At 39.8% G+C, this 15,584-nt stretch overlaps 1 protein-coding gene across 4 annotated transcripts in view; it reads left to right on the forward strand.

Moving 5' to 3' along the window:
* ACACA (acetyl-CoA carboxylase alpha) overlaps positions 1-15,584 on the forward strand; it is a 360,465-nt gene that overhangs the window by 190,704 nt on the left and 154,177 nt on the right. For all 4 annotated transcript variants that reach the window (XM_011953628.1, XM_011953625.1, XM_011953626.1 and 1 more), the window contains 8 exons: positions 2,177-2,258; positions 2,690-2,835; positions 3,875-4,025; positions 5,639-5,773; positions 6,132-6,278; positions 7,283-7,471; positions 8,838-8,938; positions 10,333-10,421. In XM_011953628.1, the coding sequence (XP_011809018.1) occupies positions 2,177-2,258; positions 2,690-2,835; positions 3,875-4,025; positions 5,639-5,773; positions 6,132-6,278; positions 7,283-7,471; positions 8,838-8,938; positions 10,333-10,421 (1,040 nt within the window). The remainder of the gene's footprint in view (positions 1-2,176; positions 2,259-2,689; positions 2,836-3,874; positions 4,026-5,638; positions 5,774-6,131; positions 6,279-7,282; positions 7,472-8,837; positions 8,939-10,332; positions 10,422-15,584) is intronic.

Below are 15,584 nucleotides of genomic sequence, written 5' to 3' on the forward strand. Positions count from 1 at the left end.
TGTTAGCCAGGATGGTCTGGATCTCCTGACCTTGTGATCTGCCTGCCTCAGCCTCCCATTGTGCTGGAATTACAGGTGTGAGCCACCACACCTGGCCTCCTGGTCTTTTTTAAGACTCTTAAATAAAGTTTCAGTTGCTAGGAGTAGATATGCTTATACTAAGTTTTTATAATTTTTTCACGTTTAATCTTTACCTTTTTTTTTTTTTTTTGAGGTGGAGCCTTGCTCTGTCACCAGGCCGGAGTGCAGTGGCGTGATCTCTGCTCACTGTAACCTCCGCCTCCTGGGTTCAAGCGATTCTTCTGTCTCAGCCACCCCAGTAGCTGGGACTACAGGTGCACTCCACCACGCCCAGCTCATTTTTGTATTTTTAGTAGAGTCGGAGTTTCAACATGTTGGCCAGGATGTTCTCCATCTCTTGGCCTCGTCATCAGCCCGCCTCGGCCTCCCAAAGTGCTGGAATTATAGGCGTGAGCCACTGTGTCCAGCGTTAATCTTTATCTTTAAGAACAATTAACACATTCCTGTGGTTCAAAATTCAAAAGGCACAAAAAAGATAAGCAGTGAAAAGTCTCTCTCTGACCTCTGTTCCTTGGCCACCCAGTTTCCATCCCCTATAGTAAATTCATATTACCAATTGCTTTTCTAACCTTCCAAAGATATCCTAAACTTACATAAATATATACATGTGTATTAGTCTGTTCTCACACTGCTAATAAAGACGTACCCAAGACTGGCTAATTTATAAAGGAAAGAGGTTTGAGTCACAGTTCAGATGGCTAGGGAGACCTCACAATTATGGCGGAAGGCAAAGGAAGAGCAAAGTCATGTCTTTTGTGGTGGCAGCCAAGAGAGAAAATGAGAGCCAAGTGAAAGGGGTTTCCCTTTATAAAATTGTCAGATCTCATGAGACTTATTCACTCCCACGAGAACAGTATGGGGAAACTGCCCCCATGATTCAGGTATCTCCCACCGGGTCCCTCCCACAACACATGAGAATTATGGGAGCTACAGTTCAAGATGAGATTTGAATGGGAACACAGCCAAACCATCTCGACATGTGATACTTATTTCTTCCCACCTCCTGGTTTTTAAAAACTCAAATGGTAGCATACTGTGAAGCTGTTCTTTTCCTTGCTTTTTTAACTCAACAGTATATTTTTTTAAAGTGTTTTTTAGTTCATATCTTTTTAATATCTGTATGTTTTGTTCCACATGTGAAGACATGTGCAGCATCACTAATCATTAAGTAAATAAAGTCAAAACCATGATGAGATATCACCTCACACCCATTAGGATGCCCACTGTCAAAAAACAGAAAATAGCAAGTATTGGAAAGTACATAGAGAAATTGGGACACTTGTGCACTCTTGATGGGAATGTAAAATGATGCAGCCACTATTGAAAAATGGTGTTGCAATTACTGAAAAAATTAAAAATGGAATTACCGTATGATCTGGTAATACCACTTCTGGGTATTCTGAAAGAATTGAAAGTAGAGTCTGAAAGATAATTGCACAGCCACATTCATAGGAGGATTATTTACAGTAGCTAAAAGATGGAAACAACTCAGATGTTGGTTGATGGATGACTGGATAAACAAAATGTGGGATATGCATACAATAGAATATTATTCAGCCTTAAAGAGGAAGGAAATTCTGACACATGCTGAAACATGGGTGGATCTTAAGGACATTAGGGTAAGTGAATTAAGCCTGCCACAAAAAGACGAATACTATATGGTTTTACTTATATGCGGTATCAAGAGTAGTCAGACTCATAGAACCGGAAAGTAGAATGATGGTTACCAGGGACTGGGGAAGGGGGAAATTGGGAGTTGTTAATGAGTGTAGAGTTTCACTTTTGCCAGATGAAAAAGTCCTGCAGATTGGTTGCAGAACAGTGTTAATATCCCCAGCACTATAGAACTGTGCATTTTGTAATGGTTAAGATGGCAAATTTAATGTAATGTGTATTTTACCCTAATTAAAAAAAATCCATTATAAGATTCTTTCATAATTGATGTGATCAATTCCTTACAAATGATTATTGAGGTATTTAGGTTGTTTCTAGTCTTTTGTTATCCTAGGAAATGCTACAATCAATAATCTTTAAGATGCTTTTATTAACTGTTGAAACTTTGTAGTAAGGGTCTCTGTTGCTGTTGTTCTTTCAGGGGTCAAGTCCTTCCTGCTCATACACTGCTGAATACAGTAGATGTTGAACTTATCTATGAGGGAGTCAAGTATGTACTTAAGGTATGCAGAACCCCACTGGAGTTTGCATCTTACTTTTTAAGCTATCTTTCTTTAGGCTGAGAGGCAAGAGAAAAAATTTGCTTTAATGCAGGAATGGGGGTGTTAGTGAAATTACAGTCATTATTTGTGTCAGTGTCCTGAAGCAGCATTTGTTGTTGCCAAGAGATAAAAAGATAAAAAGCAGCATTTGTTGTTGCCAAGAGATAAAGGAGAGACAGGGAACAACCACAGCTGGGAAAAACAACTAAGGTTGCCGTCTTTGCTTACAGCAGGACTGAGTCATGTCCACAGACACTGATGCAAATAGCATCAGTGCCATGAGTTTTCGTCCTCCTGACAGATCTTTCTTACCTGTATTTTTGAAGCATTCAAATTTTGTTTGGAGCTGTACCTGGAAGGGACACACTGATCCTCATTCTCATTCCCTACAGGTGACTCGACAGTCCCCCAACTCCTATGTGGTGATCATGAATGGCTCCTGTGTAGAAGTAGATGTACATCGGCTGAGTGACGGTGGACTGCTCTTGTCCTATGATGGCAGCAGTTATACTACGTACATGAAGGAGGAAGTGGATAGGTAAATGGCTGTTTGAGGTCCATTTGCCGGTCATCCTGTTAGCCTTTTCTCTTATTAGTTAGTAGCTTTTGGGATTTTTCCCAGGCTTTTTTTGGTACTTGTTTGTAGTTTAAAAAAAAAAAATAGTACATGCACTTAACAAAAATATCAAGAATATAAAAGTGTTTGTAATTAAAAACATGTCTCCCTACCTTTCCAGTGTATGTGGACAATGAAAAATAAGTTCCCCTTTTTATAAGTAACCATTATTAAAAGTTTCTTATATATTTGAGTAAAAATTTTATATGCATATACAAGTTACATTCATGTACATACTGTTTTTCTTTAAATACATTCACAAATGTGGCCAGGCGTGGTGGCTCACACCTGTAATCCCAGCCCTTTGGGAGGCCGAGGTGGGTGGATCACCTGAGTTTGGGAGTTCAAGACCAGCCTGGCCAACATGGTGAAACTGTCTCTACTAAAAATACAAAATTAGCCAGACATGGTGGCATATGCCTGTAGTCCCAGCTACTTGGGAGGGTGAGGCAGGAGAATCGAATGAACCTGGGAGGCGGAGGTTGCCGCAGGCCGAGATCACGTCATTATACTCCAGTTTGGGCAACAAGAGCAAAACTCCATCTCAAAAAAAAAAAAAAAAAAAAATTCACAAATGTTCAACACCAGTTATGGTGTTGTGAGAATGAAATAAATTAATATGCTGAAAATGTGTAGAACATTGTCACAACATAGCTAGTCTTCAAGAAATGTTAGCTATTACATCATCAATATCTTTGTGTTTTTTTAAACAGTGGTACCTGTTATTTTTAATAGCCATGTAGTGTTCCATTATGTGATTATACTATACTTTGTTTAATCTGATCCTTATTGAAGGAAATTTATGTTAATTGACATCGTAAACAAAGGTGCAGTGAATGTCATGTGTGTGTGTGTAATAAAGTTTTCAGGATTTTTTTTATTTGAAAGTTGACATTCTCTACCATTCTCCTTTACATCATGAGGTGCTTTCTTAGCTTACATACTTCCACTTGTCTCCTAGATATCGCATCACAATTGGCAATAAAACCTGTGTGTTTGAGAAGGAAAATGACCCATCAGTGATGCGCTCACCTTCTGCTGGGAAGTTAATCCAGTACATTGTAGAAGATGGAGGTCATGTGTTTGCTGGCCAGTGCTATGCTGAGATTGAGGTCAGTGTGGTGAAAAGACTGTGGGATCATGGGAGGGGAAGGTAGGGAAAGGGTTGACTGGGATGGACTAGGACCAAAAAGTTACAGAAAGGAGGCTGTGTGCAGTGGCTTGTGCCTGTAATCCCACCCCTTTGGGAGGCTGAGGCAGGAAGATCGCTTGAGCCCAGGAGTTAGAGACTATCCTGGGCAAGATGATGAGACCCTGTCTCTATGAAAAATTAAAAAATTAGCAGCATACAGTGGCACATGCCTGTAGTCCCAGCCACTCTGGCAGCTAAGGCGGGAGGATCCCTTGAGCCCAGGAATTCAAGGCAGCAGTGAATGGTGATTGTACCACTGTACTGGAGTCGTACAATTTGTGGCCTGGGCCACAAATCAAGACCTTATTTCTAAAAAATTAAAAAAAAAAAGGTGACAGATTGGAAATAAGAATGAAAAACATCAGTTGGCTTCATTGGAAGTATGAACCTTAAGATTTTTAAAAGACATAAAAACACTTTGGCAAATGAGGAATCTCTAGCTCTAAAAATAGATACTAGGCAATAGCACTTACTGAGTGTTAGGTGTCCTGACTGCTGGCTGTCCAGAGGAAATATGTGCAGGTGGGGCACAAAACAGACGAGTAATGTCATGTGATTAATTTTAAGAGAGCTAAGCACAGAGTGCAGAGGGTCACCTAACCCAAATCAAGCTAAGCTTGTGTGGGAAGATATTCTGAAAGAAGAGACATTTGATCTTCGTTTTGAAAGACAGATAGTAATAGAGAAGGTGAAGAAGGACAGGGAAGAGTGCTTAAAGTTGAAGGAATAGCATGTACAAAGACAGAAGCAAGATAGCACAGTGTCTTTAGGGAACTGCAGGTATGTGTCAGTGTGGCTTGAGAAGAGACTAAGGTTTAATGGGGAGGGACAAGCAAAGATGCTAAAGAAGTAATGTGAGATCTTGAATGTGAGGTTATGAAGGATCTTATAAGCTATACTGGTAAGTTTACATTATCCTGGAGGCAGCGGGTAATCTCTGAAGGATTTAAGTGGAAAAGTAGTATGATGATATTTGGGATCTAGAATGATTGCTTTTCGTGACCTTGTGGGAGGTATATAGCAAGTAGGGAGATCTCTTAAGGGGTCTTTGAAGTACTTTGGGCCAGAAATGAAGAAGGCGTAAACCGAAGAGATGGCAAGAGAGGAAGATTTTTGAGAAAGGTTTAGAAGATATGCCTGGCTGGATTGGTAATTGGTAGGTAAGGGAGAAAGAGGAGTGAAGAATGATCCTTAGGTTTTGGCCTCGATGTCTTAGATTGGATTCACTGGTATGAAGAGATTAAATTGTTTCTCACTTTCTAAGTACAAAACGAGTATAATCACAAATTATGCCAAAATGGTTTTAAAAGTTAGAAATGAGAAATGTCAATAACTGTTATTTCTAAAGTGAGGTACTGAGAGATTTTCTAATTGCCTGCCTTGATAGTCCCTAGAAGATGGTGGTAAATTCCCATTTTTTCTGGGTCAAATTAGGTGTGGTCCACTTAGATGCTAAGGAAAAAATTTACCTCTTCTAAGCATTCACCTGTGTAAAGAGAGATAAATCTGAGTCGAATTTGTTTTTTACTATAGGTGATGAAGATGGTAATGACCTTAACAGCTGTGGAGTCTGGCTGTATCCATTACGTCAAGCGACCTGGAGCAGCTCTTGACCCTGGCTGTGTACTAGCCAGAATGCAACTGGACAACCCCAGCAAGGTTCAGCAGGTGGGTTAGGAAGATGCTCTGATTATTGCTCTCTAAGAGCTAAAGAACTTGGTGGTTTGGAGAGAGGCAAGTGATTTCAGTGCTTGGTTTGCCAGTGTTTTCTTTAGCTTTTTCGCCTATTAATCTTATGCCTTGTATTTGTACCTGTAGTATTATGGAACTAAGAGTTTGCAAGAGTTACTGTAATACTAAGATTCTGTTATTTCCTTATGATGTTTCCTCCATTGACTTCCCTTCTGGTAGCTGGGTATGGTAAAATGATGTCTCCATTTTGAATGATAACTCTTAAGTTGTAGTGGTGTGTTTGTACCTTAGATCAAAAGTAGTAGATGACTTGATCTCTTGTTGGGGTTGATAGGCTGAGCTTCACACAGGTAGTCTGCCACGGATCCAGAGCACGGCACTCAGAGGCGAGAAACTGCATCGAGTGTTCCATTATGTCCTGGATAATCTGGTCAACGTAATGAATGGATACTGCCTTCCAGATCCTTTCTTTAGCAGCAAGGTATGAATCACGTCTCCTGGGGAAGGGGTGTACAAATGGGATACCTATTCTCCAAAATAGTTGCAAGTCTTACAATGATTGTTTAAGAGGGAGGAAAAGAAAGCTGTTTGGCCTAGAACTCTTTCACCTTCAGTTGTGGGACTTGAGGTCTTTAAATCTATCCTTGTCATGGACTTCATATTTAATTGTGATTACTCCATTGTTTTTTTTTTTTTCCCTCGAGACTGAGTCTTGCTGTGTTGCCCAGGCTGGAGTGCGATGACACAAACTCAGCTCACTGCAACCTCCACCTCCTGGGTTCAAGCAATTCTCCTGCCTCAACCTCCTGAGTAGTGGGAATTACAGGCACACGCCACCAGGTCCGGCTAATTTTTTTCTTTCTTTTTTTTTTTTTTAATAGAGGCAAGGTTTCACCATGTTGGCCACACTGGTCGTGAACTCCTGACTTTGTGATCTGCCCGCCTCAGCGTCCCAAAGTGCTGGGATTATAGGCGTGAGCCACTGTGCCCAGCCGTGATTACACCTTTTTAAACTGGAGAATAGGGGCAATGTTAGGTGCTTACACTGCAATTTCAAAGTACTCTGTGATAGTTGGCTCACATCTGTAATCCCACCACTTTGGGAGGCTGAGTTGGAAAGATCACTTGAGACCAGGAGTTTGAGACCAGCCTGACCAACATAGCAAGACCCCATATCTATTGAAAATTATATAAATTTTATATTGAAAAGAAGTAGTATATGATAGTGAATTCAGATATAGTTTACTCTTGAGCAACACAGGTTTGAACTGTGTGGGTCCACTTATATGTGGATTTTTTCAGCCAAACATGGATCAAAATTACAGTATTGATGGGATATGGAGCCCACAACTTTTTCTATACATGGGTTCCGTAGGGCTCAAGTATGTGCAGATTTTCATATGAGTGGTGGTTCTGGAACCAATTTCCCACGTATACGGGATTGTATTAACTTTGGGTCCTATTTTACCAATGCTTTCTTTTTAGGTAAAAGACTGGGTAGAGCGATTGATGAAAACTCTCAGAGATCCCTCCCTGCCTCTCCTAGAATTGCAAGATATCATGACTAGTGTGTCTGGCCGCATTCCCCCCAATGTGGAGAAGTCTATCAAGAAGGAAATGGCTCAGTATGCTAGCAACATCACATCAGTCCTCTGTCAGTTTCCCAGTCAGCAGGTATTTATAGGATAACACTATCTTCATTTTTTTCTGGCTACCAATGCCAGAGTTCATATTGTAGGATTCCTTCCTATTTGGATCCTCCTTACTTTTTGGATGTTGTACTTGTATACTTTTAAGCATTGTATTCCTTACAAAACTGCCTCAGGGTTGCGCCACTGCACTCCAGCCTGGGGGACAGAGCAAGACTCCGTCTCAAAAAAAACTGGCTCAGGGTACAAAGCCAACAGTGAAAGTACTGTATGTGAAGTATAAAGTATCTGTAGTTATGAGAAAAGCACACTTGGATCATGTATAAGATACAGCTTTTTTCCTGGGGCTATTCCCTAATTAGAGGTATCTTCATGAATTGAAAGTAGAGTGATATTAGTTGATTGATTGGTTGATTTAGAGACGGAGTCTAGCTCCGTTGTGCAGGCTGGAGTGCAGTGGCGTGATCTCGGCTCACTGCAACCTCTGCCTCCTGGGTTCAAGCAATTCTCCTGTCTCAGCCTCCTGAGTAGCTAGGATTACAGGCATGCGCCGCCATGCCAGCTAATTTTTGCATTTTTGGTTGCCATGGGGTTTCACCACATTGGCCAGGATGGTCTCGATCTGACCTCATGATCCGCCCACCTTGGCCTCCCAAAGTGCTGGGATTACAGGTGTGAGCCACTGTGCCCAGCCGTTTATTTATTTATTTTTGAGACAGGGTCTCACCCTGTCACCCAGACTGGAGTGCAGCGGTGCAATCGTGGCTCGCTGTAGCCTTGACCCCAGTAGGCCCAATGGCTCATCCCACCTCAGCCTCCCAAGTAGCTGGGACTACAGATGTGCACCACTATGCCCAGCTAATTTTTAAAAAAATTTTATAGAGACGGGGTCTCGTTATATTGCCCAGGTTGGTATTGAACTCCTGGGCTCAACCTTTCCACCCTCCTTGGCCTCCCAAAGTGCTGAGGTTACAGGTGTGAGCCACCATGCATGGCCTATTTGTAGTTTTATTTTTAGAGACATTCTTACTACCTTGGCAACATCTTTACTCTTTACCCATAAAGCAGATGTACGTGTAGGGAGTGTAAGTAGATAAGTGGGGAGTGAAGTTTGGATCTTGACCTTGAACAGATCTTGGTAAGATGATAGTTTTTGTAATGTAGTCATTAATTCATCTGGGAAAGGTTGACAGGGGATGAAATCTGCTTGCTTATTTAGCATGATCCTCTATATAAACCATGCGCAGTAACTTCCAGCTACTGCCAACATGTGAGAGATAGGAATTATCATGTTATAACAAGAAGATTCCTACTGGTCATGCTATAGAGGCTGATGCTTTGGGGCATTTTGTTGGGTTGGGCCTCATTTTTTTCCCTTTTTTATACCTTAGATTGCCAACATCCTAGATAGCCATGCAGCTACATTGAACCGGAAATCTGAACGGGAGGTCTTCTTTATGAATACTCAGAGCATTGTTCAGCTGGTACAGAGGTAGTAACTTGTAACTCCAAATTCCCAGATCTGTCCATGCTCATGTCTTCCTTTCTTTTAAGTGGTCACAAAGAGATTTACCTCAGATTGACTTCAAGAAATTAAAAAGCACCTTATATCTCAGAAAGTACCTTGTATCTTCTAAATATCTTAGAATTGTGAGCTAACTCTTATGCTCAATATTTCTGACTTCTTAATATTCTACATTTTTTTCTGTCAATTATTTATTATTATTATTATTTTTTTTTTTTGAGACAGTGTCTCACTCTGTTGCCCCAGCTGGAGTGCAGTGGCTCAATAATGGCTCACTGCAGCCTCAACCTCCCGAAGCTCAGGTGATCCTCCTGTTTCAGCCGCTCGGAATAGCTGGAACTACAGCTGTGCACCACCACGACCAGCTAATTTTTATATTTTTAGAAGAGGTGGGGTTTTGCCATGTTACCCAGGCTCATCTCAAGCTCTTGGGCTCAAATGATCCACCTGCCTCAGCCTCCCAAACTGTTGGGATTACAGGCATGAGCCACTGCATCCAGTTTGTCAATTAATAAGGCACAGAAATTTTGTTGTTTTCTTTTTCCTTGCCATTTTGATGAAGCTCCTAATTTTTCTTCTGTCACAGGGCCAGTACGACATTTTTTATTCTTATCTTATGGAACCTATTGTATTAGGTTGCTGCAAAAGTAATTATGGTTATTGCTATTAATACTAAAGGGATATTCACAGAGCATTTTTATTTATTTATTTATTTATTAGAGACAGGGTCTCACACTCACTGTCACCCAGGTTGTAGTACAGTAGCACAATCTCAGCTCACTGCAACCTCCGCCTCCTAGGCTCAAGCAATCCTCCCACCTCAGCCTCTTGAGTAGCTGGGACTACAGGCACACGCTACCATGCTTGGCTAATTTTTTTGTATTTTTTGTAGATAAGAGGTTTTACCATGTTGCCTAGGCTGGTCTGGAGCTCGTAGACTCAAGTGATCCTCCTGCCTTGGCCTCCCAAAAGGGGTCTGGGATTACAGATGTGAGGTATGGCGCCCGACCTCACAGAACACTTTTAACTTTAAGATACTTATAAATTTTTCAGGTATCTCAGCCATTTCACGAGTACGGTAATAATTTCTACTTAGCAGTAGGAACTGAGTCAAGGTGTTGGTAGAGGGGGCTATGCGAGGTTTTGTTGTCTTTTCTTCTTTATTAAAAAAGGTCTTGTCTGTAGTGAGATTTCTTTTAGGCTTAGAATTTAAGTTAATTTTGTAGTTCATTTTAGGCTGTTCTTTATTCAGAGGGAAAGCAGTTCAGTGGAATGTCATGGAGGTAAATTTGGCCTTTGGGTTTATTACTTAATAGTGTTGGATTGTCAGGGTTTTCAGTGGTGGCTTTCTATTTGCCTAGGTACCGAAGTGGCATCCGAGGCCACATGAAGGCTGTGGTGATGGATCTGCTCCGGCAGTACCTGCGAGTAGAGACACAATTCCAGAATGGTAAGCCTCTTCCTGAGGACTCTCTAGCTCAGAAAGCCTTGATTCTGATAACCAACCCAAACTATCCATATAGGACTGTGTAAGAGCTAAGCCCCCTCCTGTCAACAACACTTCCATTAATAAACAGTCTCCTATCACCACTCCCTTAAAAAATAAACCTCTATATCCACTAGCACTAAAGAAAGAACAATGAAACACAGCTTGATGAAATTAGGAATCCAGTGTGCTTCTGAGAAAGGGCTGAAGTAATTTTTCTAATAGAGACTACCATTCCTGTTGATACCTTTTTGACCCTGTATAGCGTAAGTTGGTTGAGTCATCACAGGCTGAAATTGAGAAACCCATATCTGAAGAGCTTGATTCTTGGCAGCTAATCCATGAATTGAACCAGAGGCATCTAGGAAGAGCAAGTTCAGATTTTCCAGTACTTTTTAGTATATCTTTTAGGTGGACTTTATCCCTGGCTTTCTCTGAAGAGCTTCACTAAATGATATATTGTCTCTAAGTGTTTTAACCTTGGTTAAAATTTTAAAGCTGTGTACTGCTGACATTGCTTCCTGCCACAAGATGGCAGTGAAACATCACAGAATTTGAAACATCTGAAATTTGAAATTTTCCTTTATCTGCTCCCTTTCACTTCCTTTAAAAGCAGCCTGTGCCACTCATGACTAGCAAAAATCCTAATGTAGATATTAGCAAACCGCATCCAGTAACATACAAAATAATACATAGCAACCAAGTTGGCTTTATCCCACTCATGCAAGGTTGATCAGTTTGGGGAAAGTCAATGAATATAATTTATCATGAAATAGATGAAAGGAGGAAAAACATGCTCATTATCTCAAGATAACAGGGTGTAGAGAGGGAGCATTTGACAGAATTTAACATCCATTCATGACGAACTCTTGGAAACTAGGAGTGAAATGGAACTTTTAAAATCTTGTAAAAGGGACCCACAAAAAAAATCTGCAGGATACATCATGCATTATGATGAAACGCTGAAAACATTATCTTTAAGATTAGGAATAAGACAAGGATGCCTGCTGCCACTGCTTCTATTCAGCATCATAGTGGATGTCCTAGCCAGTGCAGTGAGACAAGGCAAAGAATTAAAGGATATAAGAGCTAGAAAATAGTAAAGCAATATATCTGCTATTATTAAATATGATAGGGTGTCTTTTTAGAAAGCCTCTAAGATTCACAGATTTATTATTAAGTTATTAAAAAAACATTTAAAATAACAGGCTAGATGTAGTGGCTCACGCTTGTCCTCTTAGCACTTTGGGAGGCAAGGACAGGAGCATTGCTTGAGGCCAGGAATTTGAGACCAACCTGGGCATCATAGTGAGACCCCATCTCTACAAAAAATTAAAAACAATTAGCCAGGCGTGGTGGCACATGGCTATAGTCCTACCTGCTCAAGAGACTGAAATAAGAGGATTGCCTGAGCCCAGGGTTTCAAGGGTGTGGTGAGCTATGATTGCACCACTGCACTCAGCCCAGGCAACAGAACAAGACCCTGTCTCTAAATAATTAATTAGTTGATAAAATAGCAACCAAAAAGATGAAGTACGAGTAAATCTAACAAAAAATGTGCAAGCCTCTTTTCGAGAAAATTATAATCAAGAAGATTGTAATAGTAAAGAAGATTTAAATAAATTATCAAGGTCTTAAATTGGAATGTACACTATTAGGTGCTGATTCTTCCTAAATTCATCTGTAGATTGACATTTCAATAAAAATTCTGTTAGCGTATTTGTAATGCTAATTATAAAATTTCCATAAAAGACAAGTCTCACAATAATCAAGATACTTCCAAAGAAATACAAGGTGAAAAGATTTGCCTAATCAGAAAAGAAGATTTAATATAAAGCCATATTAATTAAGAAACTGTGAGATATGTGTAGGGATAGATTTATAGATCAATGGAACATAATGACCCAGAAACAGATCCACCCATATATGAAAACTTATTTTATGATAGAGGAAGCATTGTAGATCATGAGGAAAGGATAGATTTTTTTTTTCAATAAATGATACCAGCATAATGGGTTATTCATTAAAAAAAAAAAAAAAGGAAAGAAAGAAATGGAATCCCTATCTTATACACAAAAATCAGTTCTCAATAAATTAAAGACTTAAATATGTACTAAAGAGGTGAAGCTATTAAATGGCTAGGAGAATATCGTTATAATCTCAGGATAGGAAGATTTTGTTGTATAAGACATAGCAAGTACAAACTGCAAAAGAAAAGATTTATTACTTAAACTGCACTCAAGAACTTCTATTCATCAAAATACATCATAAGGAGACTGAAAAGTCTGTAATCCTAGCACTTTTGGAGGCCAGCGCCGGCAGATTGCTTGAGCCCAGGAGTTTGAGATCAGCCTGGACAACATAGCAAGACCCCATCTCTAAAAAAATACACAAAAATTAGCCAGGTGTGGTGGCGTGTGCCTGTAGTCCTAGCTTCTTGGGAGGCTCAGGTTGGAGGATCACCTGAGCCTGGGGAGTGAGCCGTGATCGCATCACTGCAGTCCAGCCCCAGTGACAGAGCCGGACACTGTCTCCAAAAAAAGAGAGACTGAAAATATAAGCTACAAAGTGTGAGAAGATACTTACAAAATATATACCTAAAAAAGAATTAGAAGTATCTAGAGAACTGGTATGAATCATCAAGTTAAAGACATCCTAATAGAAAAATAAGCAAAAGACATAGAAAGATATTTTACAGAAGAGGAAGTAGAAATAATTCATAAACTTACACAAAGATGCTCAATCCCATTAGTAATTAGAGACATATGAACCAAAACCACAATGGGAGTGGCAAAAATTTAAAAGTCACACCATCATCTTCATTGCTTCTATACATGGAAGTACAAATTGGTATACCACTTTGGGTAACAGTTGGTCAGTACCTAATAAAGTTGAACTTATTTGTATTCTTTACCTAGTAATTTTACTCCTAGAAAATGTACTCTAGAGAAACTATTATGCATGTTTACTAGGAGACTTATACAGGACTATTTGTGACAGCACTGTTCATAATCTCAAAAAAGACAAGAAACAATCTAAATATACATAGATAGAGTAGATCATTGCAGTCTAGTATATTCCTACCATGGATTATTATGCAGCAGTGAAGATGGATGCACCAAGACATATACTGAACAAAAGGATGAATCTCAAAAATACAATGTTATGGAAAATAAACGGTACAGTCATTCCATTTTTTTCAGGTTCAAAAACCAGGAAAATTAAACTGTACATACATTGGTGATAAAAGTTAAGAAAAGCAAAAGAATAATTAACATAAAATTCAGCTTAGTAGTTGTTTCTGAGGAGGGGTACACAGGAGTCTTCAAAAATATTAAAGATGTTCTATTAAAATTTAATAGCTTTAAAATAACACACGTGTGTTTATTTCAACTGATACCATATATTCTATATATTCTTCTGTATATATATTTCATAATTAAACTGTTTTGTGTGTGTGCATTCTTCTTCTTTTTTTTTTTTTTTGAGATGGAGTCTCACTCTGACACCCAAGCTGGAGTGCAGGGGCACAATCTCTGCTCATTGCAACTTCCACCTCCTGGGTTCCAGCGATTCTCCTGCCTCAGCCTCCTGTGTAGCTGGGATTATAGGTGTGTACCATCACGCCTGGCTAATTTTTGTATTTTTAGTAGAGACGGGGTTTTACCCTGTTGGCCAGGCTGGTCTCAAATGCCTGACCTCAAGTGATCCACCCGCCTTGGCTGCCCAAAGTGCTGGGATTACAGCGGTGAGCCACTGCACCCAGCCCGGTAAACATTTTTTAAAAAGAGTGTCTTGGTGGGCAGGATCTTCAAAGTTAAAAAAAAAAAAGAAAGGAAAAAAAAAATCATTGCTTTCTTTCTGTTAATCTCTCCCCTCACCCTGGGTGAATGTGTTCCTTTTATTTCCCCTGGTCCTATTGCCAAAGTTTATTTGTGTTGTCACTTCAAAGCTAAGTCTTGATAGAGAAAAATATTAATACAGAACAGCTAATTTTTAAACAGCTTCCCTTTTGGTCTAAATGTGTCTTTTATGAAATTGGCAGCTCTCCCGATATTGTAGTCCATTGTTTTTCAAATATAGTTTTATTTGGAAAAAAGTTGCTTATGTCAATCTCTAATATTTAGAATAGTTAAAAGCTTGGTTACACTGGTCCGATGTACTCAGTATTCTAGGAAACCACGATAATGCAGTTTGAATGCCACTGTTCTGGTTTGTAACTTAATGTGGAATCTGAACTGAGGTGATAATCCTTTACTATTTAATAAAATTCTGACCCTTGAGCATATTCAAACACTAATTCCTGGTTCCTTGGAAATTTAGTTCTGAGGTAAGCTGTTTTCTAAAGAACTGAATATTACTTATATCCCATGGCAGATATCACTACAGTGTACCAGAGGCTTATGCTTCTATTGTAAAACATAGCTTTCCTACTCAGAACTAACCTGCCCCTGGTGGCCTTATGGAAGGCAAGTGAAGATATGCATAACTTTAGTCTCCCAACAGACCTTTTGACTTAATGCAAGGTTCTCTTTGATCTATACCTTGGGTTGGATTTGGTGTTCCTAGGCATTGCTTAGCTGTTTCAAGGACTAGCAGAAGAAAATATTGATTCCAGGGGTAGTAGCCACACTTCTCATGGATATTGCTAAGTTTGATGTGGTTTTATTTTTTGAGCTAATACTGTTCCTACTGGTTAGGGTAAACTGTTTTGTGCAACATGGAATCAGAATCTCAAGCTCTGGGGGAGACCTTAAAGATCATCAAGTTTAATGATATTTACATTTCTTTTTAAACAGCAGAAATTTCTCTTCTAAAGAAATCACGACAGCGTTTAGAGTAAGACTGGGGTTGGAGTTATTCCCAATCTTTCAGTCTTTGAGGCATACCCACCTCCCCAATTTTTTAAAAATTTAATAAAATTGAGGCCCAGAGAGGTGAAATGATTTGCCTGGGAGCACACAGTAAATTGCTAACGGAGCTAGGCCTTGAACCCAGATCTTTTTTTTTTTTTGAGACGGAGTCTTGCTCTGTCGCCCAGACTGGAGTGCAGTGGCCGGATCTCAGCTCACTGCAACCTCCACCTCCTGGGTTCAAGCAATTCTCCTGCCTCAACCTCCTGAGTAG

Source organism: Colobus angolensis, unplaced genomic scaffold, assembly GCF_000951035.1.
Source record: "Colobus angolensis palliatus isolate OR3802 unplaced genomic scaffold, Cang.pa_1.0 Scaffold37, whole genome shotgun sequence".
Taxonomy (NCBI): Eukaryota; Metazoa; Chordata; class Mammalia; order Primates; family Cercopithecidae; genus Colobus; species Colobus angolensis.